This window comes from Scleropages formosus, chromosome 25 (assembly GCF_900964775.1).
Source record: "Scleropages formosus chromosome 25, fSclFor1.1, whole genome shotgun sequence".
In the NCBI taxonomy this organism is placed as follows: Eukaryota; Metazoa; Chordata; class Actinopteri; order Osteoglossiformes; family Osteoglossidae; genus Scleropages; species Scleropages formosus.
The window spans coordinates 6996853-7021730 of record NC_041830.1 but is presented as its reverse complement, the minus strand read 5'-3'; the positions used below and the strand labels follow the sequence as shown (position 1 = coordinate 7021730).

The 24878-nt window shown below is 43.9% G+C and overlaps 1 protein-coding gene across 3 annotated transcripts; it reads right to left on the bottom strand.

Annotated features, from left to right (window-relative positions):
• trim37 (tripartite motif containing 37) lies at positions 1-22468 on the bottom strand. Of its 3 annotated transcripts, XM_018741787.2 has the most exons (26): positions 22419-22436; positions 22166-22281; positions 21504-21562; positions 20593-20694; positions 19075-19115; positions 18211-18327; positions 17805-17892; positions 17144-17266; positions 16653-16776; positions 16491-16558; positions 15754-15878; positions 12542-12592; positions 12208-12289; positions 11889-11965; positions 11537-11716; positions 10855-10972; positions 10562-10756; positions 8785-8921; positions 6852-6934; positions 6290-6478; positions 5884-6180; positions 5413-5577; positions 4939-5125; positions 2860-2969; positions 2545-2691; positions 1-1865 (listed from the first exon to the last, which is right to left on the bottom strand). In XM_018741787.2, exons 3-26 carry the CDS (start codon positions 21522-21524, stop codon positions 1807-1809), a joined length of 2886 nt encoding a protein of 961 aa, XP_018597303.1. In that variant the 5' UTR covers positions 21525-21562; positions 22166-22281; positions 22419-22436; the 3' UTR covers positions 1-1806. The 3 variants fall into 3 exon arrangements, with proteins under 3 accessions (XP_018597303.1, XP_018597305.1, XP_018597304.1); XM_018741789.2 differs by having other exon boundaries at positions 10855-10969; positions 22166-22468; XM_018741788.2 differs by lacking the exons at positions 22166-22281; positions 22419-22436 and adding an exon at positions 21703-21850.
• Positions 22469-24878: the final 2410 nt, after the last annotated feature.

Below are 24878 nucleotides of genomic sequence, written 5' to 3'. Positions count from 1 at the left end.
ATAAACAAAAAAGGGGCAGAACAGACCAGTCAGCCAGCAACTCAAGTCAGCACCACAGCTGGGGTCTCCTGTGTCCCCAACACACACACACACACACACACACACACACACACACACACACACACACACACACACACACACACACACACACACACACACACACACACACACAGCGCAGCGTCTGTTCCCATTACTATGACATCTATACATTAGATCACACAGCAGCTGGTCCACACATTCGGCTGAGGACTCTGTAGTGGAATATTCATAACGGTGGGGTGGTGGCAAATACATGAACAGAACAGTAGTTCCTACTGAAGATGTATGTTATGACGTCAAGTTACACATCATCCCTTAAACACCCCCAATGGATACTAACATGCCTAGAACACACTGTTAAAGTCAAAAATTTTGTTCCAAATACATCCAGCATTCTCAAACTTAAGTTTATAGAAAGCAAATGCATTATTAAGTTGGTTATTCCTTACACAACTAAACACGTCGGCACAAGCACAAAATACGGTCCGTATGCACCATGTACAAACATAGCGAATTAATCCATTTAACACCAAATTAAAGACTCTTAAAACAAACAAAAAAAAAAAGCCAAAACCTATAAAACAATGTAGTGCTAAATAGTCTTTACAGAAAGGAACAGTCCAACTTTATATTTATTTAAAAGAAAAAAAAAAGAAAAAAAAGAAAAAAAAAAACTGAATTCAAATTTGATCCAACCATTAAGTGTGAACATACACTAGGTGAGTGAAATGACCGAGACCGGTCCCTGGAACCGTGTTCAACACGAGTTTGGAACAAAGCAGCAGCCGCGGTCCACCAGCTGGGCTCGGCCGATAGAGAAGCGATGTCCGAACCCTCCCGACACCGAGGAAGGGACACTTAAGACAAGTTTTCATACGTTCACGAAAGAAAAGTAGGAGAGAGCTTCATGAATAAGCTTAGAGAAACATACATCCAGCGTTCACATTCACACCGAATGTCACGAAACAAAGCGACAGCGTGCAGACGTCGTGGTGGACGTCCGCGTTGCGCTCAGCTGTCCGTCTACGAGCCCCACCCTGTGCGACAGAGGCCCCCGACACACTGCACTGCCCTCTGATCCTCTGACCAAACAAACAGCAACAAGAACGGTTCATTTCACAGCGCATAAACAGCAGCGGGAGCGAAGCCCAGAGCCCTCAAGGGAGCTTTAGCTTTCGCCAGTTACAGTCTACAACAGTCTGGCCTCACATTCTTATTCCACGAGAGTCATAACATCCCGCCAACTGGATGTTTAACAGCATCGAGCAAATGCACAGAAATAGCGCACAATTCAAGGTGAAACAAACGTTCACACTAAATATACGTGATCGTGCATTAATGCACATCCATAACAGTTTCCTGAACCTTTAAGTACCAAGATGGATTTGGCGCCACTACGGGAAGTGTCACGCTGCCCGTGTGGGAACGCTGCACTCAAACGGACAAACGCTCGTTTCTAGAGGGCATTGCAGGGTACATTTCTGAAAAGTACATTTTTATGACTCCCAGATATCTTTCCTTTGTCCCACCATTTGGCCTCAAGCATCATCGATCTCTCGTAACGCACACTTTACACAAGAATACAAATCAGGCAACATCTTTTGGTCAAAATATACGCATAACTCAAGCAGTCCTGTGGCGTGAAAGGGTGGTGCGAAATTCAAGACGAGCATCAGTAACTACGAAGCGCAGGAGAGCACTGGAGATGAGCGTGGGGGGTCTGTGCCCATCATCCTCGGTGCCTTACGGGGGACACTCAGCAGCTAGTCACCTCTCTGTCGTTTCTGCTGCCGTAAAGCTCAGGTCCTCCGAACTCAGCTGCTCACCTGCAAATACACACGATTTATTGTATGAAGGAAATGCACCTCCACACCAAAACGCTGCACAGCACATATGTACATGCAAGGAAGGAAGAATCAAGTACTCATTCAGGTTTTACCAGCGAAAACCTGTACATATTAAGGTACTCGGCCAAAAAGCTCCTTTCATGACACCTGCTATTATTCTATATAGACTTTAAAAACTACTTGAAGTTTTTTTGTGCAGATTCCTCAATGAGTAATTTTCTTTATAGTTTAAAGATGTACTGCTCAGTTTTGATGACAAGGAGATAGAAAAGAATATTGACTAGTCGTAGTAGTAAAATTTATATTAAAATTAATAAAATTTCATGCCAATAAAACTTAATTAAATGACAAAAACCTCTTTCACGGTGGCTCAAGCAGTAATATCGATACCATTTCACCTCTAGTAAGCGTAAAGCCCCAAAGAGCAGAGTCGTGTACTTATTTCAGGCTTTTTGTACCTGTACTACAAATTTTTCAAAAATTTCTTCATGTTACACTGTTGTGACAAATGACACTCACAGTAGACAGGACACATGACCCGTTACTTTAAGGGGAAACATGCACATCTGCCCAGCGCATTGCTAACTACTGCACACCCGCTGTCTGCAGGAAGTGGGTGTGGCTTACAGGAGGGGGCGGGTCACGCGGCAGCACTAACCTGCGCAGGGCAGCGCTCGGGCGTCGTACCGACAGTCTCCAGCCTCCAGGGACACCACCTCATCCTCGTTCTCCGTGTCGCACTCGATGTCGCTGTCACTACTCATGCCGGGCAGGAGGTGAAGCGGTTGCTTCTGGTTCGACAACCCTGCACAGAGCAAACGGGACGCCCCTAAGAGACCGTTTCATAGAAGTGCGGCCTGAGCCCCAAGCCCCCCAAAGCCTCTTCAGTTAAATTCACATCTTAGCCAAACATGTATTAATGATAATCGAGAGAGTGATCCGACGCTAATTTTGTGGCTGGCATGTTGCTCACCTTCTTCGGGTCGCGAGGACACTCCCTCAGACAGCGCCAGAAGGGACTCCCGAATTTCGCCCAGGCCTTCCATGTCACAGTCCATGGAGCCGTCTGTCAGGAGACCTGCCCTGCGAGGACAGCGGGGACACGGAACAACAAGGAGCTTTTGGACGCAGAACAGTTTAATCAATTAGCAACGCCAGGCGAGAGGGCGTGCACGTGAGAGCGGATGGCAACAACGAACCATATTTTCCAAAAAGCATTAGTGTTCTAGATGATTCCTGCAAAAGAAATTAGCATAATCCTAACTGACTACTTTTACTTCTTTTGAACAATGGGAATTGTCTGAAGAGTGAGAGTGGCTTCCCTGCAATAGACTGGTGTATACCCCCACCCCCACCAGTAGTTCCAAAACAAGACTGGACTGCCATGACCGGGACAAGCGGTTAAAGAACGTGAGTAATATAAAAACTTACATTTATTCATTATCTGACCCTTTTCTCCAAGTGACTTACAACGTTAAGCTGCTCACAGTTATTTACCCATTTATACAGCTGGGAAAATTACTTTACCAGAGCAATTTGGGGCACTTTCATTTTCTACTAACAACGAAGTTAGTCGACTTACAGCGCAGTCACTGGAACGGAAGCCTGTCGTAAGCGGAGGACCACCTGTGTGCGTTTACACGTGCTCTTCGTGTCGGCTTTGAGCAGCGGTTACAGGTGCCGTGGGCACTCGGCTCGTCTTGTACTCAGCGTCGCGGCTATTCGGTCTCATCTTCCACCCGATGCGCGAAAGCTACATCTCTGAAAATTCTCTGCAGTTTAAAATGATTCTTGGCCATGAAGCAGGTGTGTTGAGGGCCACTGAGCTGTCAGAAGAGGGGTCGTCTTGCGCCTGCATACAGCGCATGGAGCAGGTAAACAGGGTACAGAAGTGACCAGTCACACTTTATCCTTTCACACGACTGAGCGAGTGGAGTCCGGGCAGCTGACTGTCCATCGGCGCGCTTCGCACCGAACCGTGTGCTCGCTGCACCCCTTCCCCGTCTCCTCAAGATCACTTGTCTTCCACAAGAATAACCACAAAATCAGAGGAAATTTAGAGAATAGACAAGTGAATAAAGGTGAAAAAAGTTTGTATAAGGAGCCAGTGTATAGTTAATGCTTCCATCCATCAATTCATCTCCTGAAGGAATTCAAATGGATGTTTAAAGTGAGACGTTTCCAAATTTAAGTGAAATTCAGTCCGATGACTTATCTTTGTGTATGACACACTCGATTACAAGAAATAGCTTTCACAAAAAAAGTGGAATTTGTAAGAACAAACGCATTATTAATCTACTTACCCTGCAGCTGTGAAAACTAACTGTTCTTCGAGTTCGAGGTTTTATTCTTTTAAGATGGCACCCAATATCATAACATACTTATTTTTTCTCCGTGTTCAGAGTGACCATAGTTATACTTTATGAAATGATGTTTATAAGAGATTTAAGACCACCTGCCTTATTAGCTCATATTTGAATAACTAGTATGACATAGTGAGGTAAGTTTGACCTTGTTTATTTAATCGGAAGGTTAATAATGAATATTTGGATGAGAAAGTGTCTGTGGACTCAGGAACATGAGGTATCTGGGAGATGTCAGACCAAGTTATTCTGAATTAGTTCTTCTACTCATTATATAAAACAATACGCAAAGGTCGTCTTTTGACTTCTTTTCAAAGAACTCTTCACCACCCAGTGTTATACCAAGCTCAACTCCCAGCTGCCAAAAGTCCTTTCTAAATAACAGACCACTTATGATTTTTACAAGCTGCAGGTTATAGGCTTTCCATGGGCTGTGCAGAAAGATCTATGGATTTTGTCACACTTGTTCATAGTGTAGCTGGTAGTGTAGTGGTTAGAGCTGCTGCCTTTGGACCCAAAGGTCACAGGTTCAAATCTCACTTTTGGCTGTAGTACCCTTGAGCAAGGTATTCACCCTAAATTCCTCCAATAAAATTACCCAGCTGTATAATTGTAAATTAACACTAAGCTGCTTTGGAGAAAAGCATCAGCTAAATAAAATGTAAATTTTGACACTACACTACACTTACCCCACAGTGGGTGCTCTGCGTGCCTTGGCGATGGGCACAACCCCATTGAGGCTAGCGAGGCTGAAGAGGTCGGCGCTGCTGGTGCCGAGGTGCTGCTCCTCATGCTTTGAGCTCGACGGCTTGTCAGATGGGCCGGAGCTGCCCAGAGATGGTGGGGAGCTGTGCACGCTGCGCGTCTTCAGGGCACCTGCAGCGCAGGCCAGGTATTCAAGAGACCCCAGTGCAGCCCTTAACCACAACCCAGATCAAATGTCCAAGCTGGAGGAGCAACCAGAGCTCCCAGTGTCATCAAGCCTCACTAAAGCCCATCCAGAACACATTGAGCAGTGCCTCTACTGGAGGTATGAAGCCTGCATTTGTCAGTAGCGAAGCATGGATGTGTGGATTCCGTAAAATTGGATATCCTGGTACACAGAATGCCTGCAGCGGAATTCCACCGGTGGGCTACGAGCCATGTGGCACCTGAGCGCTCACCTTCCACGCTGGGAGTTACATCCCTGGGGCAGATGGCCAGCTCAGTGTCAGACTCCACGGCGTGTCCCCTCAACTCCTTGTCCACATCATCGGCAGCCCTGCGCAAGGGGAGGCTTCCCACTGCTCCGCCCACCTCCTGCTTTGAGGACAGACCCTTCTTCAGGCCTGCTCAACACAATCACACAGACACAGGTCAGGTTCAGCCCATTAATTTACATGGGCAAGATCACCGAAAGAAAGACAAGAACTGCTGGTTACATGTTTGAATGAGTTCTACACACCTCTCTTCCAACAAAAGTTTAAGCTGATTTAGGTGAAGTTTTGGAATGATATTTAAAATGTAGTAAAGGTTCATGTATGAATGGAGCTCAATGAAGCACAATACAAAGGTCATAAATAGTGCAAGCTTTGAAAGTGCCATACAGGTACCTTCCGCAGCGGGAGGATGGCCGTTACTGGGGCAATACTTACCACCACGGCACTGCCTGCCTGCAGCCACTCCCTTGCCAACCAGGTCAAGCTCGCCAGGCTTCCTGCGCATATTCGGGTCTGAGTCTGCAGGGGGTCCCTGATCCACCGAGGCCCCTGAGGGACAGGCCCGCACATCCAATGCGGCCCTGGCCTCCAGCTGGCACTTCACATCCGACATCTTACTGCGCACTTCAGCCATCTGGGCCTTGAGCCGAATTAGGACCCCAGAGTCTGGGACTGACCGACGCACCGCCTGTGGCCTCCGCTCACGCTCCTTCCTCGAGCTCGCCTGGACTGCTGGGTAAAAGAGACGAGACGAAAGAATGAGACTAGGTACGTTACATGTTACAGTTTCATACGACAAGGCCGTTTTCGGCTAGGTGGAACAGGAAGTGACAAGGCATGCCTGCGCCCTGAAGGAACGACCCTGGAGGACGGGGCTGAAGACCCCACAGGGACTCCACGTTGCTTCGGTCCTTTAAGTCTAACAGCTGGATCAGGATCACTGGGTCAATCTCCAGGAGGCTGCTGCTGGCAGCAGAGGCGAGGCCACTTGCTCCACGCCGAAGAGACCGTGTACTTGGGTTTGATCCCCCTGTACAGGGAACGGGTGAAAGTTTAATTTCTCTTTCCTTTATAAAGCGACAGACACTGCATTTACCAAGTGTGTTTGTGTGGGGGGGGCGGGACTGCTTCTTCAACAAAGGACAGCCATTTCAATTTGAAGAATGAGTCAAGGAATACAATGCCATGTATCGATATATTCATACAGGCCCGATTTCATTTCTGCTTTTGAAATAGAAAGATTTATATTAATAAAAAAAAGCTCAGATAAGTGCAGCATTCTACTGTGGGGCAAAATAATGAATTACAGTTCTACCTAAATTAAACCAAGGTCTGAACACCTTGCCAGAGGTGTATGATCATGAGCCCTCCAGCGAGTCACCGGCAGGAGCGTCGTCCATTACCTGTCGCTCCCACTGCCTCCTCCGGCAGCTCCCCCTCCTCCATCTCCAAAATGCCGCTGTACTCCACGTCGTTCTCTCCCGACCTGAGTGGAAGGACCAGACCAGCTCAGCTCACGGTCACAGACGCACTTAAATTTTATCAGCTTGTTTGATTTATTTGGCAGGAAAAATTAAACTTACATTTCAAGATGCCAGTAAACATCAAGGTGGTCTAAAATGGCACCTGACAAATACCCAAAATCTCACTTATACTAAACTCAGTCCAAAATTTTTCACGAACCCAAAAGACTGTGAGCTATAAACAAGTAAATATAATAAGCTGTGCAGTGCCATCACTGCCTTTAAGAACAACCAGAATACATCAGACCATTGGATAGCTTATTTATAGACCAGTTAAAGAAAGAGGAACTGAATCCAGCACTTTCACCCCAATTGTTTTCTTCAACTGGGGAACAGGGTCATTTTGATGACATTTAAACCCTATATAAATATTCTATGCAGGAGTGTTCAGGAACATATTAACAAAACATGAAACTATTTGGGGGGAAATGAATACACCATATTTACACATTCAAACGAGTTTAAGCTAGAGCACCTGCAAACAATAGTATTATACCGAAACTATACATGTCAAAAGTAATTAAATAATGGGAGCAACCTTTGGGGGGGAAGACCAGGACATCACACTGAACAAATCAGTTTGTGTTGCCATAATCCCTAAATCTAACTGAACTAGGAAGCACAAACAGCTTCACCATCTCATTAATAAACATGTTATTTTTGTCCTCTGTGCTCAATAAAGGTGCCATTTCCATGGTGTTTAACCACCGACAGCATATTCTCAACACAAGGAGGATATGTAACACTTGAAGAGGGTTAGACAAAATATGGCCAATACCTTTTCATAAATACACCGTTTTCCACAGTACCTAAAATTAGGGAATCAACAAGAGTTACATTAAGAACTTGTACATCTATATAATTGATTTTCCTTCATGTATTTATTCACTTTCCATAAACAAAGCTCCATTTACACATCAGTCTGACCAGTGCAGGGACAGCTTTAAACTGCCCCCTTTCTGATGAAACCATCTGTACTAGGGAGGGGGCAAATCACAAGCTAAATTAAAAATTTAGCTATCTTTGGAAGTGCTTTGAAATGTAAACCACCTGTTTCCCCAGAAGAAACAACACTTCCCCACCCACCCACCCACTCACCCACACACACACACACACACACAGAAGAAGTCTCTCCTTTATGGACCTCATGAAATCACTGTGCTCTCTTGACACAGAGCAGCTGTGTAGCTGCCCTTGAAGGACCCCTGATCACCAAGTTGCCCCACAGGCCAACAGAGATGCCAAAGAGCCCCGGCAGTGCTCATCAGTCCGCATGGGGCAGCTATTTATAGAGCCCAGCAGAGGAGGAAGTCCTGCTGGAGGTTAGAAGAGACCCCCCCCCCCCGCCATTAGCTGTCTTCAGGAAACCCCAGCAGACCCCTGCAAGTGTGCACGAAGCACACAGGGGGAAAGTGCGTTGCAGGTGCTGGGGACGGCTACAAACTGCGTTCAGGGTTTGTACGGGATCTGATGTGACTCACCAATGTCTCATCAGGCCTAACAGCTCGGTGAGGGGGTGGCTTTGGAATGCCACGAGTAGAGGAGACATACTAAGCCATGACTCAACTATTGTGTGTTTGGTTCTGGATCTTAAAGCACATACTGGTTTATCTTATCTTATGGTTTGTTTCTGCTTATTTTCAAATATTTATACTACGTAGGAATATTTTTATTCAAATTGTGGATACACATAAGAAAATTCCACCTATGCGTAATCCCTTTATTCCTCAAAATAATTTTCTGCAGGTAGCTGCATCCCAGGTGAGGGAGAAGGATCGGGTGATCTAGCCCTTGCAGTGGGTTCCTCACTCACATGGTCTCCTCATCAATGTCGTTCTCCTCTGTGTTGCTGGTAGCCGTGGAGCTGCCAGAAGTGCTGCTGCCATCGAGGGGGTTGACCTCCTCATCCCCTGTCAGACAGTCCACCTCTAAGTCCCCATCTGACAGCTCCTAGTGAAAGAGAGTGGCTCAAACACACAGTACCCTATTTACTGTTTATACTGAAGTGGTATATGCAAAAATTGCCTTTTCTGAAAGCTTCACACTTTGAACAATGTCCATCACTATAGAGGATAAAAAAAAAAAAAAACACTTCTCTCGCAAAACAAAAGATATTATGAAAATTAGGATAAAGAGGCACATGCAATTTGTACCCTAAAACTGGCATAATAGATGAAACACCTTATGTGAACAAAAATTTCAAATACCAGTTGATATTTACCACCACACAAGGTGAACAACCTCCCTAATGCCTCAACGTATGGCCTCTCGCATGGGTCTTGTATATCTCGCAGCTGTCAGCCTGCTAAGCAAGCATCTCTGAAACCTTGGGACTCTTTATTATGGTGTAAAGTCAATCATAATGAAGGAAAATTTTAAAATTGCTGAAAAGATGTACAAAAGGCAAAAAAAAAGCCTTACCCATGACTTTAGCCCTTAAAATTAATAAGCAGTAGTCTCTTTAAAGGCCATATCCTTACAAATGACTGTGACTTGATTTACTTTTTGTCTTTTCATCACAAATAGTTTTTTGCGAAGAGCTCCATAGAGAATGGTTAAAAGAATTGAGTGATTATAGTAACTGCCTTGTAAGTTAATGTTCTAATACATTTTATATGGCACATTTGAAAGGAGCTATTTAAAGGGCTTCATGGAAAAAAAAATAATTATGGATTACAGCTCTGAAGCAAAAAGGAAAAAAAAAAAAAAACAGCATCCGAAAATGACAATGATAAAAGAACAGCAGAATCCATCCATTATTAAGCAGCACTGCTGCAGTGCATGGTTGTGGTAACTCAGACCCTGCCCTGGATACATCGGGAATAGGACTGTGGACCCCGGACGGGATACGAGTTCCACTGCAAGGCACTCACTCCAAGTCAATCTCACACAAACACTAGAGTCACCAATTCACATGAAACATTTTCAGACTGTTGGAGGTAACTGGAGCACCCAAAGGAAACACAAACACAAGGAGAACACACAAACTGTGCACAGACAACTGGATTCAAAAGAATCTCAATACAGTTGCAAAGCACCAGCGCTACCCATTATGGCACCCAAGAACAGAATAAAATGGCAATTTTTAAATTAAAAAAAAAAAAAGGACAAAATAAGAGCAAGACAATGAGGGGGAAGGGGATAGAAAACAGTACACAAATGTCTAAGCGATTCTGAACACGTCTTAAGCCTGGATTTAATGGTATCAAGATCAGTTCTGGATTTGAATGTGTTTAAAGGTAAAACAGGATTCTTGCATGTTTAGCAATTGGGGGATGGGTAAACAGTTTAACTATATAAACTAATGCTAATTAAGATTTTTTCATCTCAGGAATGAATTACACTTAAGTGAGGGAAGCCTGTACAATAAGGTGCAACTGTTGGCATGGGTCTGCCAGGCTCGTTTTAATTGGGGAGCTGTGTGTTGCTGACAAATTTAATCAACTGACAAAGCCAATGAACCAACAACCGCTAAACCCTAAATTGAAGCATCTCGGTTTCAACAACCCACAATCTGGAGTGAAAGTAACACCACACTTAACTCGATGGTGTCTGTAAAGAGCTAAAAATAGACGGTTTGTCTGACTCACATTGGAGTCGTCATGTTGAGTTTTCTCCTCTTCTTCTTCTTCCTTGGTCTCTGCAGTTGCAGCCTGGCTGTTACCCTCAGCCACAGCCCCTTTCCTTGGGCATGGATCCCTTTCAGATGCAGAAGGGCAGGTACGCCTGTCGGGCGGGGACGAACTACGAGATTTCTGCCTGCGAAACAGCTCAATCGCCAACCTCTGTAACCAAGGCAACATTAACAAAGGTTATCGTTGCAGCCAGGATTAGTCCTTACGTTTGAAAACCTTGGGGGCTTATGGCCTCCTGTGGTGCCCACCTCTTTCAGGTTGTTAATCTGCTGGATGTAACTGGTCTGTGCCGATTCCAGCTGGCTGATGTACCAGCACTGGTCGCGGCACTTCTGGAAGAACGTTGGGCATCTTACCTGGTACCTGCTCCAAAAAGAAGCACCACAGCGAGATTAAATGAGCAAGCAGAAAGATAGATTAACAAATCAGGCAAAATTAAGGAGTCAGAATGCTTATTTTGAAAATTATAAAAAAAAAAAAAAAAAAAGACAGGTACTGATGTCATAAACATGGGTAAAGCAGCAACTTGAAACCAACCCAGTAATTAAATTGTACCCACAGACCATATCTTCTAGAATTCAAGTCTGTGTGTATGTATGCATTTCTTGATGCAGTGTTTGTACAGGCTGATGAAGGCACTCAGCTGAAACGTGTGTCCAGTGAGAGCTGGATGACGTTCAAGTTTGAGAGTGCCGTCCCCTCCTCGTCTCCCATAAAGTTTGGATTCCACCACGCAAGTTCATCTTTTACCATCATTTGTTGAGTTTAGCACATCATCCGCATGTCACCACTTTTTATGTAGATAACAAACATACCTGGGCACAATGGTGCTAGTTTTTCTCTGCTTCTGCAAGGGGCTCACTGTAACCAGCAAGGTTAGACACAGAGAAGTTCATTTTAGATCATTTTTCTTGAATTAAATTCATGTACCTCAGGACCAGGGTATCCGTCTGTGTGTTGAGGTAGCCCTCACTGGCCAGCAGGTCCAGCCTGAAGAAGCGATTATACCCCCAGCACTCTCCGACCTCAAAGTCGGAGGCAAACTCCCGGATGATGTTCTTTGTAGGGTCACTAGACGCCTGGTGCACCATTTCCACACGGTACTCATACCTTTAGGGAACCACATGACAGCATTACAAGCTTTTAAGGCATGGGAGCAGAGCTCACAAATTTTAAAAAAAGCACACACAAAATCCTGAGATACTTTCTTGCCCTTGTTTAAAGGTTTGCATTTTACAAGCACTGAAACCTGGACTTGCAAAGGGTGGGTAAAAATGCGCACTTGGATGTTTCGGGAAGGCCAGCCGACAGCTCCAAGAAGACCGAGAGGTAGTTTCCACGAACCACACCATTCCCGTCCTGCCATGGAGAAACACACACACACACACACACACACACACACACACACACACACACACACACACACACTTTTAGTGTCTACAAATGGGGACAAACTGCAGCAGGAACCCAAAATAGCATAACCTCATTCAAGTTACTCATAGCTTCCATTAAGGAAAGCAACGTACCAAGGAAAACTTGCAACCGTTTTAACTCAGCTTTTACTAGTATGAAATGGTGTCAGAGAAAGGGTGGCTGCTTACTGGGTAAACCTTCAGTCTCCAGCAGAGTCCCGATATCTGCAAAGGGGAGCTGTAGACTGGATCTGCTCTCTGCCTCAGAGTGCTGTGATGAACAGGGAGGACAGGAAAAGCAGGACAACCTACATCAAACTACTTCAACCAGCCGGCACTCCACTGCTTTGAAGGTGATGCTTACATTCAGATTTCAAATGAGAAGCAACGATTTGTAAGAGCGCGCATCTGAGGACATAAGATTTAAATTTTTAAAGCAATTTCAAGAAAATGAAAAGTCAATGGACATAAATTACCACCAAGAATACTGATTCAAACACCACTTACTGAGAAAGAATCTTACCTGAAGTTCGCCAAAACAAAAGTGCTGGAGTCGTAGGCTGGAACAAGCTCACTGGAAAAGAAAAAAGGTATGATCCTTTGTAAACTGGAGAACGTCAGCAGCAAAATTTGGAATATTTAAAACGTCATCTTTATGGAGGGAGGAGGAAGCCAAAAAAAAAATTACAGACTAACATTCTGATCTCAATTTCAGCTATTTCACTGCAAATTACTTGTTCGGGAAATACTGAAATTCAACAGCAAGAAAGACAACAACACTGAAAGACATCAAACTAAAATTCATAAACTAAAAGGAAACTTGGTCACATACTGTACTCTTATGTTTTCGTGGAAAATGAACGTTCCCCCAGTTGCAGCACTACAAGTTACATCATTTTTCTGCCAGCACTACGTTTAACATTAAACACACCTGTCCCTCAAAAAAAGGACATACAGCACTGTGCAAAAATCTTGGGCGCTTAGATGTTTCACAAAAATGTGTTTTAGACGGTTATTTAATGTCTTCTGTATTAGCGTCAGTGGGAATGAGCATATTTTAATTTCCAAGCATTCCTTTTGCATGAAGGAACAGTATTACAGTAAGGGTTTTGTATGTCATTAAAGAAAGAAAAACAGTAAACCACTTTCCAAATAGAAAACTTGAGGTGTTTGTATGACATACCGATTAACTGCAGCAACAGCGGTATAGAGGCAATAAACTGGGCGAGGGACAACTATACTGAAAATGTGAGGTTTTGTCACACGTGGCAGGTTAACTCTCACGTCTTACACCACGGCAAGAGCGAGGAGAGCAACAAGACACAAGGTGGTCATCCTCGGGATAAACGCTTGTTGACGATGGATGGTTACTGAGCTTTGTAGGAAGTTTAAGAGAATTATTTCCAGGAATCATTCTCATTTTACAGCTCCCCCCCAGTGCCTAAAACTACTAGTACACAGTACTGTACATAGATTACATAAACTTTCAATTTCACAAAACATGCTAATTAGCAGCCATTTTTCCATCAGATGAAAGCAAAGTTAATAAAATCAACAGCTGTCCGTAAAGGTGTCCGACAATCTGCTTGCATCAGGTATCACCAATTCTTCGTTTTACAAATCTGACACCTTTCCAGAAAGATTTCTACAAACAAATGCTTAAGGAACATCTCATTACCTGAAACATAGGTTCTTTATTGATCAAGTAAACATTCATCCCCAAACACCCACTTGAAAACAATTACTCTCCCTCCAATTCAATTACCCCGTGTCATTAGAGGGAAAAAAAGTTTCTCGCTCCAATTAAAGGCTTGCCACTAATTTACAAATCAGGTATTTTTAATATCAATGCATTAAAGAGTTAACATAAGTCCAATCAAAGGTGCTAAATCTTTTTCACTGATGAGGAGTTGAAATTACTACATTGTGCATTTGCAAAAGGTACCAACTAAAAAACAAAAAATTATTCCTGCATGGCTCCTCAAATATTCGTTGACAACCAAAATCCAAACATGGTGGAGCCACCTGTTAGACCTAGTTTCCATGGTGCACTTTGTCATCCGCCGTGACTCAAATCCGTTACATAATTTGCATGCTGGATAGCAAAAATCTAGCAGCTTAAAGGACAGGGGGAGGGAAGTGAGAGGAAAGACATGTATTAAACCATAACTGCAGAGAGCCATAGTAGTGTGATGTACACACTTAGCATCACTTGGACTCTCAGAATTAATGCTATTATGCAGAGAGGCTTCGGAAACAAAATGCAAACCAAAGACTTATTTAAAAAAATTAAAAAATTGCAAAAATGTAGGAAGCTACAGTTAAACATGTGAGACCCTCCTCCAAAATGACACAAAACACAGTAAACAAAACTACATTCTTCAACAGACGAAGACACGGACACAGACGTGTGGTTGTTGAGGCTATCGGTTGGTTTAATTCCAGCGTTGTTGCGAGCACACATTAGAAATAACTGCACACAGATTTCAGAGGAAAGAAAAAGTGCGATTGTAACAGATGGTATGATGCAAATTACGGAACAGTTAAGAGATCGGAAGAGAAGTGGGTCTAAATTAAGTGTGTTTTGAGACCCTTTGGAAACGTTTAATGGATTCAGCAGCTCTGAGAAACAGAGGGACCTCATTCCACCACATCAAGGCCAAAACAGAGAACCAGTAAATTGCTGTTGTGGACTTTTTTTTTTTTTTACTGGGACCTCCAAGTGCCCTCACTGAGGTGTAAGGACTGATCAAGTTGTGTAAGCAAAGGCTCCGCCCCCCCCATTTAGAGGAATCAGTGCTTCCCTGAATGCAAGAACTTACAAACTACCTACTATACTTTAAATGGTTCTAGAGCCATGTTATGTTCCCAGGCATCAGTCAACTGTAGAATATTAACTAGAGTTAAAATCTTGCATTTAGCAAGTTTTTAATGAGACCACAAAAGCCCCTTATATTCCAGTGTGCTTTGCTGCCCTGTGGTACTGACGTAGCACCTGTATGCCACACATGGCATGTAAACATTGTTATTTTAGATGCTGAACAGATGCTTTCCCCCAAAGCAGCTTACACAGCACAAAATGTACCCACTGACACAGGCAGATCATGTACTCCAGCAAATTCTTATGCATCTTTCTCCAGGGTGCAATTGCAGCACGTTTCTCGTAACTTGAACCAAGTTACACTGGACTCTAAACTACCTCCCTGAGCACATCATTCCCTGTATTAAAGTACACCCCATGCAGAGAGATCTAGCTCTGCAGTTTTTCTTTAACAGCCATTTATCTGGATTTAAGAATAGAGAAAAATAGGGAAGAGAAAGGGGGGGAAAGAACACAGAGAGCCACACTTTCTGCACATTTTGTGTTATACAACAGGAGAGAACATCAAAAATACTTGGCAACCCCAGAGCCCCTTGCAGATCTGGCAACCTAATGCTGAAGGTGCGGAGCGCAGCTTTCCCTCTGCACACGACACTGCAGCTGATTAATACTTCAAATGGTTCTTACATTTACAGCTCAACTGCTCCATGCCAGCAATGCTGGGAGATGTTACAGTCCCAAGGCACTTGGTCTGTCAAGATGGACGCACAGAGCTCATCGTATCCGAGCGTCACCTCCGAGCCAACTATAAGGCCTCTTAAGGGTCCCATAACCTGTCGTCTAAGGCCCCCAGGTGACCAAGTGCACAGTGGAGCACAGAACAGCTTTCAACTGTGAGACAAAGGGGATATTACCTGGTAAAGTCTGGTGGAACCGGCGTGGTAACGAAGGACTGCATGGGCTTGCGATGCACCTGCTGGAACATGAGCAGGATCTCGGGGCTCTTGGAGATCAGCTCACTCTTGCTACAGGAGCGCAGCTGAGGAGAGGGTCAACGCTCAGCTGAGGCCCAGCATAAAGCACACTTAAATATGACAAAGTGCCTAGGTGGTTCAAGTGTCAGTCAGTCCAACGCACGGATGTTTCGCTACCATTTCGATCCACTGGTAACATTATGAATCATGCATTAAGACTGGTACTAAATTAGAAAGTCTGTGCAAAAGCTGGCTCGAGCCCAGTTCTCAGATTCCTGACAAAACACATCCAGGAACATACAAACTGATAGACCTTGTACCAGGAAGATTCTATATAAAACCCATGTTACATCTAGCAATTTTTAATAAAAGGCATAATGACATATATGAAATTAAAATTCCAGAACGCAAAGGACTCAAAAGGGACACATGGTGTACCTCACAAAACTATGAGATACATACCTGGGCGATGTGGACAGCGATGGACGACCACATTGACATTCTAGCTCAGGGGCCTAATATGTGATCGCACTTACAACAGTGATCTATAAATCCACAAACATCGGAAGTACTGTTCACTGGTGAAAGCCTACAGAAGAATTTATCACAAGCTGCTCTGCTTAGTCTCATTTCATAAATAAGTATGAAAATCGGCAGACACTTTGTACAGTGGATACCTGGTGCTCCACTTCTTGCAGCAGGGACTCCAGAAGCTCAGTCTCTTGGGTGAGCGACGTCTTCTGACCTATTAAAGGGAGAGAAGTGGAACCCAGTGCAAAGACACATAGAGACTCAAACCTCAGCATTCCTGGGTACAATATTCCGGGAAAAACATTTACCCATGAGGGTGATCAGCTTGTTCTTGAGCTGATTGTCCAGACGAGCAATCATCATCTCCACGGAATTGCGGATCTCCCTTACCCGCTCATCCTTGGCCCCCCGGACTGCCTCTACATTCCTTTCCTGGGACAGGGACGACAGTATGTTCATATGGGTGTCATCACTGAACTCCAGTATACAGCACCACAACAAGTGCATTTATCAGGGAAAACCATTTATCTTGAGTTGCATGGAACAGAATTTTTTTTAAAAATGGTTAAAAATTACATAATAGCGCCATCTACTGGACATCAATTGGCATCTCAACTTTTCAAAAAACACATTAAATCTCACCTTTTGCTGGAATAAATAATTTACTTGTAAATGCGAAGTAATGCACAGAAATGGCATTATCCACCTTCCCAAAAAAACAATAGGGTGGAGAACATACTCTTGCTGCGATGGAGCCGATGAAAGAACTAGTGAGGACACATCACCAAGAAGCACTCACCACTTCCTGGACCAGGCTGATGAGCTCCATGAGTCGGCGCTGAAGCTTGGCTACCTCCTCATTCACTTTGGTCACGTGTTGCTCGTAGATCTCGGCCAGCGGCTTGAAGGTGTGACCGCCGTGCTGAGGAGGCAAATAAGGTGACTGACTACTTTCTAATGACTCAGAAATTGGGGGTTTGATGCTGTATATAAAAGATATTTTCAGTAGTACAGACAGTGCAATTTGGTGAACTACGGGCTTCCTTCACATAGTGAATGCTTATATCACAAGAATTTGCACTTAAAGGGTGTAATTCATACCTTTCATACCTTGAAATCTGCATGACCAACGCTTAAAGAACAGAAATTTTCATTCAAAATATGAGCTCTGGTGAAATCAAGTATCACACAAGAGAAGAAGCACCCCCACCCTTTCCTGCTCATCTCAGCTGTCTTGTAGCTATGTGCACTTACCAGTATCAGTTGGAAATCTTGTGACTGGTTACCACGGTGCAAAACCGTCATTTCAAAAAAAGTTACGAGCCTTATTGCGACAGCAGGCTTGAGTTTGAATAGGAAATCTTAGCGATAAGAGGTTAAATAGTATTTGGTAGGCAGTCCAAGTTGTCTGAAAAGACAAGTAAAGTCCACTGCTACTACTCTTTGCAGGAACACCTTACCATGCCTCCCCAGAGTGCACACTGGTGGCAGATGCATTTCTTACAGGTCCAGCAGAACACACTGAGCTTCTCATGGTGATTCTCACATCTGCATGTGGAGAACAACGGAAGTGGAACATGATCCCACCTCTACGCTAAACTTGTCTATAACATCAGTACAGATTCCTAAGAGACAATGCTTCAATGGACTTACATGTACTGAGATGCATTAGCAGAAATTATAGTAAGCAGCACTACCTTACAGTTAAAGACCCATCTAAAATTGATAACTTGACAGACTTGTGTTTCTCAGGGACTGAGTTCATACCAGCTTTGGCCGAACCCGAGAAGAGAAGCGCGTCGCACAGCTGAAAAGGGAGCGTTTGCCCTGCACAAAGCAGGGAGCAGTGTGACACAGGACACTCACTTATCCTTGTCATTCTCCTCATGCTTGGACAGGTTGCACAGCTGTAGTGTGTCCAGCTGCTGTGTGACTTCTTCTGCCCAGCGGCAGTTGACCAACTCGCGCAACTGTAGAGGTGCCCTGAATGCATAGACAGCAGCGCAGTAGTTCGTCTCCAGTGAACAACTTACTACACAGTTACTATACAGACCCCATTAGGGCCTCTGCTCCTACAGAGAAACATTCATTTCCAAGTGCAACAAATACAGGAACACTTGCTCATGTCATTTATGACACGGTAACAAGGAATGCACATGCTAATGAATGACAACTCTTACTTTTCTTAATATTTATACATAGTATACAGGTGAGAACATGTGTGAAGCCTTTAGAATTACCTGAATTTCCCCAGAACTCATGAATTGTGGCCTGATCTTCAACTAAGCCACAATAATAGAGAAACAGAATATGCTTCAACTGGTATACACAAGCATTTGTACTTCATCACTTAAAGATTCTCAGTCGAAGCTGCGGGGGGGTGTCTATAACCCTTTCGGTCAACGACTTCTCTAAGTGGAGCCTGGTGCTGTGAACGTGCAAATGATGTATTCAATAGATGATGTAAAATTGTTTTGGTGTTATTACTTTAAGCAGATTGATTTAGGTGAAGATTAGACCACGTGAATAATTAATGCAAAATTCCATTTCGTTCCAAAGGGTTCACAAACTTCACTGTAAGAGGTCCACGCCCTTCATTTAAATTAATCACCTGCAATCGTTAAGTAACTTTCCAGGGAATGTTTAAAAAAAAAAAAAAAATAAAATGCACAAAAGACAAACAACAGCAGTAAATTGCTGAGCAGCACAGAATGTTGGTGAAATGCTTACCGACAGTGCGGACACTGAGCTCTCTGCTCCGTCAGCCAGCGCTGGCAAAAAAAAAGCAAGAAAAACAAAAACATCCCATTGTTACTACTAAAAATGATACACACAAAGGACAACTGGAGCTGAAGCAGACATTAGTGGATTTTGTGAAGCATAAAGGACTGTGTCCAAATAATGAAGACTAATGAAATTAACAGCAATCTGTGACAAAGTATTAATAGCACTGACCTGGGGGGGGGAGTGTTCTTGATAGATTCATGTAGAGAGTGGTGGGTTCTGCTCTTTAAAAACAGGTGATGGCCTTCATAATTCCTAGCTTACAGACACCGGCACAGAAACGAGTTCTAATGACCACCAGCGGTCACAGATTGTGTCTTTACACGGAGGCTCAAATGGCCGTTCCCTCATGTCAAACTGCACTTTGAAGATTCACACACAGTGTGTGTCAACCGGGGGGGGGGGGTAAACGGTGGTGCAGTGGGTTGGACCAGGTCCTGTTCTCCGGCGGGTCTGGGGTTCAAGTCCCGCTTGGGGTGCCTTGCGACAGACTGGCGTCCCGTCCTGGGTGTGTCCCCTCCCCCTTCAGCCTTACGCCCCGAGTTGCCGGGTTAGGCTCCAGCTCCCCGCAACCCCGTATGGGACAAGCGGTTCAGAAAATGTGTGTGTCAACAGCCACTCTATACCGCTGGCAGGTCAAACTTCTCCCAGGTGACAAACGCTCAATTTAACGCACGTCAACAGCACTTGAACAATTTCTGCAGAATGTCCTCGATCTTTAGTCAAGAACCCTTTAGCAAAGGAAACAAGAAAGACTGCAGCACCCTTGAGCAAGGTACTTACCCTACAAGTGCCAAAGTAAAATTACCCAGCTGTATAAATTGGTAAATAATTGTATCCTTGTAACTGTAACCTTAATATTGTAAACCGCTTTGGAGAAAAGCATCAGCTAAATTAATAAATGTAATGTAACAAGAATTCAGATAGCTTTGACGTTGCTAGTCTCAAAACATAACCAATCAGATTTTGTGCACCTTTAAAAATTTTCCCCTCTGCATTTTAAAAACATTCAAGAGCTCTTAAGGTACCTCATGAACTTGTCCAAGTCCTATAAATTCTTTATTAAAATTATCCATATACATCACATTCAGATCTCACTTTTTTTTAAAAGCATACTTTGTGCTTGCATTCGAGTCAAAGTAAATTACCCTTTAAATTACTTGAATTCAAGAAAAATATGCTGCACTAACATTTTACTTTTGTATCGCCTTATGTTTTCTAAATACAGAAAAACACGTACAAGTATGCAGCCAAATCAAAGAAACAAACAGATTTTAGCGAGCGCATGTTTATTCTGCACCATCTGATGCTGCACATCCCGCTCGACACCACCCTGCCTACATTCAGCGCAACAGCCAGCAACACCTGAACTAATGACATCCCGGCAGGAGGCGGGACCCCGCGAAATGACGCCGCCGAGGCCCGGGCCCAGGGTTGCCCGCGGCGACGGGCGGCCCTACTCACCCGGATGCAGCTGAAGCAGCAGAGCTTGGAGCAGTGGGGGCAGAGACGCGCGTCTCGCAGCTTCTCCATGCAGATGAAGCAGCGGAACACCTCCGCAATGCTCTGCGGGTACAGCGGTTGGACATGAGCGGCTGAACACACACAACGACAGTGTCCAGCAAACACTTCACTGCAATATTAGGCAGGCATACAAAAAAATAAAGACGCTATCACGAACCAAGCTATTGGCTGCCTTGTCATATTATTTAACAGGTAACCCTTTACGCAGCTACTCGTGATGTGTACCGGTTCATATTGTGGGATGTGACAAATTAACTGTACTCTGCAATCACGCATCTGCATCAAAGTCTCTCCTCCTTTTGACGCGACAAACTCTTCATATAGTTCTACGAGACGTACGTCGCCTCGGAGAAACGCGCCTGCTGCGTGAATAAACGCAGATGTGCACGTATTTATAAAAGCGTGTCGAGCACAGCTCACTTTACGACAAAGAACGGCAATCACAGCGGCTACTGAAAAGGTGTCGCCGTGCAAAGCGCAGCTGTAGTTCAAGGGATCGAATCCTCGCTGGAGCTCAGCCTCAACCCAGCAGGTTCGGTCACCGTTAGGTTCGCACGGCTTTTTTGAAGTAAACACAGAGCCGCGTCCATTGCTGTGCAGTTTTCAGGGCCTCTGCACGTTGAGCACCGGCAACACTGGGCTGCAGGTACCAGTTACCACGTTTACCACATTTACCAGAGTGCTCAGAGCTGCTACCTCACACCTGAACTTCCAGGTTTACATCCCACCTCCTGCTGCAGTCCCCTTGAGCGAAGCACTTACCCTGATTTGCTGCAGTAAAAAACACTGTATAAAAGGGTAAACCATAGAAGTAGCTTTCAAGTGACAGCTAAATTAATACATGTAAATACCTCCACACTCTGCTCATCCATTTCAGCCAGGTTTCAGTGTGAAAAGAGCTCTTCTCTCCCTGAAAGGACACAGAGAAACACACACTGAGGCAAAACAAGTGTAAATCCAAACACAGGAGTCGAGTTCCACTGACTGAGGTCGCAGTTATTGATCAGAGGGAGAAACGATTAGATTAACTGAATGTTATATAATATTCACAGGGTGAATTCATGATATCAGTGTCAGAACTTCTCCACACCACCAGCACACGCCCCGCGCCAGGCCCATGTCTCCTGCAGCCACACACACACACACACACACACACACACACACGACAGAGTCTGACAAGAATCAAAGCCCGCGTCACTCGTTCATCGCTGTATTTATTCAGGACTAACGCCGCGAGCCGCAATCTGTGCGCACCGAACTCTCGCGAGAGGAGCCGAAACGCTCGTCAGACATCAAATATGACTGAGCCTGGCGGACACTTTTCTGTCAGAGTACAAACAGAGAGGAAACAATAATTATCGTCAGCTTTACTACAGAAAGAAAAAGAAAACAAGTGGCGCCATAACAGCAGCGACGCATGTAACAACGCTGTTTTTGACTGAAACGCAAACTCCCGTATAATTCTTCTCAGTCGCTAAGCCGGTTGGAGCGGCACGCGGACGGTCGTACTCACGGTGGCGTCTGCAGTGTCCCGTGCGATCCCTGGACCGGACAGGCGCGAGCGAGGGCGGCCGCGCGCTGCTCTGCAGCACCGGGGCGGAGCGCAGTCTCTCTGCAGCAACTCACATACCTAGTAGTTGGGGACGAAAACACACAGACTGCTGCGTTCACGAATACAAACTGTGTTAAGGATTTTAAAGCATATACGAGCTGAAGCGTCCAGTGCTCGTCGTTATGACAGGCGGCCTGCCGACACGAAGAGACTCACTCCTCCCTTCACTTGCACGCCGCTATCGCTCTGCTTCTGCCACTCAGCTCGTCGCCATAGGAGACCATTCGACTCTCTTCTCGCGAGGCGTCCAAAAGCCGCCCAGATGCAAAAATGACCAATGAGAGCGGCGCCGAGGGGCGGGACTTCCTACACCTTACAACCAATGACTTTTGGCGATGCGACCGTTACCGAGAAACAAATTCTATCTTTTGAAAGTCTTCCGGTCACCTGGGCCAATTTGCCGCGTGAACGCGAATCACTGTTTATCCAGTGGTCAAAATAAGGCGGAGCGAAAATGTATGCAACAATTTCTATATATAACCACATGAATGAGCACTACAAATTGTATAGGGATAAGTCCTATACCACTGTCTATTAGAACGTACTACGTAGCCTACAGTTGTTGAGCATGATTAAGTACTTTAACAGTGTTAACTTTAACAGTGTACTTTAACACTTTTTTGGGTTCAGCTGTATTAAAAAGTCACGCAGAGTGGAAAAACTTCACATTCCGTACCAATCATGTAGTGCTGATATCCCCACTGAAAAGCCTGCTTCTCAATCAGCGGAAATCTCCCACAAGCCCCTACAGACAAACTGACCCATTTGCTATATTTGGAGAACCCAGAGAGTGGATGGAAGCGCAGCTGCTTTTTATGGCATGCACTCCTAATGGATGAGCCATATTTAATATTCACATGGGACACTGAGTAAATTGGAGCCTTCAATTCAGGCTACATCCACTGAGGCACCTGATCTCAATTCCACGGATATTCCTTCTCTATGATTATTCAGCCTAGTTAAGTAGTAGTCTCAAAAATGCATAAAATGAAAGGCACTGTGGGTGGCACAATGGCACAGCGGGTAGCGTTGCTGCCTCAGGAAATGGGCCGTTCAGGTGCAAGTCTGAATCCGGCTCAGACCTTCCTTCCATCGGATGCCAGTTTAGAAGGACATGGTACGGAAGAGGATTTGAGCGTTTAGGGTTGAAAGTGAGACTGAAGAGCAAGGGATTTAACAATGGAGGGTAAAGATACAACAGAGACTGTTTAATTGCAGCTTTTGAACATTCTCTGGGGCAATAGGGTTTAGCATACATTTAAATCCATCCAAAGCAGATTCCTCAGTCTTTGTTGGGGTGGGAAGAGAGAAGTTCAAATCGTCTTTTTCCTTGCAATAAATTTTTCCACCTTAAGAAGAGAACAGTAAGAAGTGGGAGGAACTCCCAAGACAGCTATAGAAATCAAAGCCTTTCAAGATACAAGTACCATACATTGTTGTTTTTTTCAGAACAGGGAGAAGGAGAGTATGTTCACGTATTTTAATTATTTATTTTTGGATTTTTTTTTTTTTTTAATTAAAAAACACCCCTGATCTCCAAGAATAAGAATACACATAATACATAACTGCACACCTACCACAAATGAGTCTATAAAGTTGGTGTCAGAACTATAGGATAAGTTGAACAAAGATGTTTTAGGACTATATTTTTTAGAAGCCCTGAATTAATTTAGAATATAAATTGACCATTACTTTCATATTAGCTTTTTTTTTTTTTTGCACAGTCCTCTTATATTGATATAATGCATAATGTCCACTACAGGGCAAAAATCCTAAAAATTCAATTACAAAAAACACAAACTTCAAGAGTTTGAGGCTTCTGAAACTTTATTTAAAATCTGTTAAGTTACTACAGCCCAAAAAACAATGCTATCCTTATAAATTACATTTATATAATAAATAGTGACATGTTAAGACATCCAGTTTAAAATACAGTTATAAATGAACATTTTTACATTTTTAAAGAGAATTGGAGTAAAGTGATGTCTAAGAGTTGTTGCAAGTTCGGTAAGAATGGCCCAACTAGAAATGTGCTGAAATATTATGACCCATGACAATAATAATGATCAGTAATCAATCTTGATGCATAATACACGTGTAGACTGGATCTAGATCGTGCAACAAGACTTGTGCAACATACTGTTTAACACCAGGAGAGGAAGGAAAAAAAAAAAAAAAAAAAAAAAATTTCTTTTACACTACAGACAAATTTGGGGGGGGGATAGGAAGCAACTGACATAAAACGCACATGGAGAGATTTCTCAGAACAGCAAAAAGAGAAAGAACTGCCAAAAATGTATCCATAAAAATACTAAAAACAAAAACCACTGTGGTAAAAAATCCTAGTAGTGACTACAACTTTTATGTAGTACATAATGAGTAAATTCTCTGCATCATTAAACCAGCAAGCTCTCAAATGATCTGTACTGTTCTGCACAGCGCTGATCAAAAGCACTGGTTTTCACATGAATGTACTGTATGTCATACATTCTATTTTGTACCGAAAAGTAAAAGCCCCCACACAAGCTCTCACTGCAGCAATTCAATCTTTGTAATTAGCCATTATCCTAAACTAGGGTTAAACAACAAAAAATAAAGTGAGCAGCAGACTATT

Excerpts from the sequence above, each read along its gene's own strand:
- trim37 (XM_018741787.2), bottom strand. The coding sequence starts at position 21,524 with ATGGATGAGCAGAGTGTGGAG. Across the intron at positions 10,757-10,854 it reads AGATTAACAACCTGAAAGAG|AGGTTGGCGATTGAGCTGTT; the intron begins GTGGGCACCACA and ends CCTTGGTTACAG. Across the intron at positions 6,479-6,851 it reads GGAGGCAGTGGGAGCGACAG|GGGGATCAAACCCAAGTACA; the intron begins GTAATGGACGAC and ends TTCCCTGTACAG.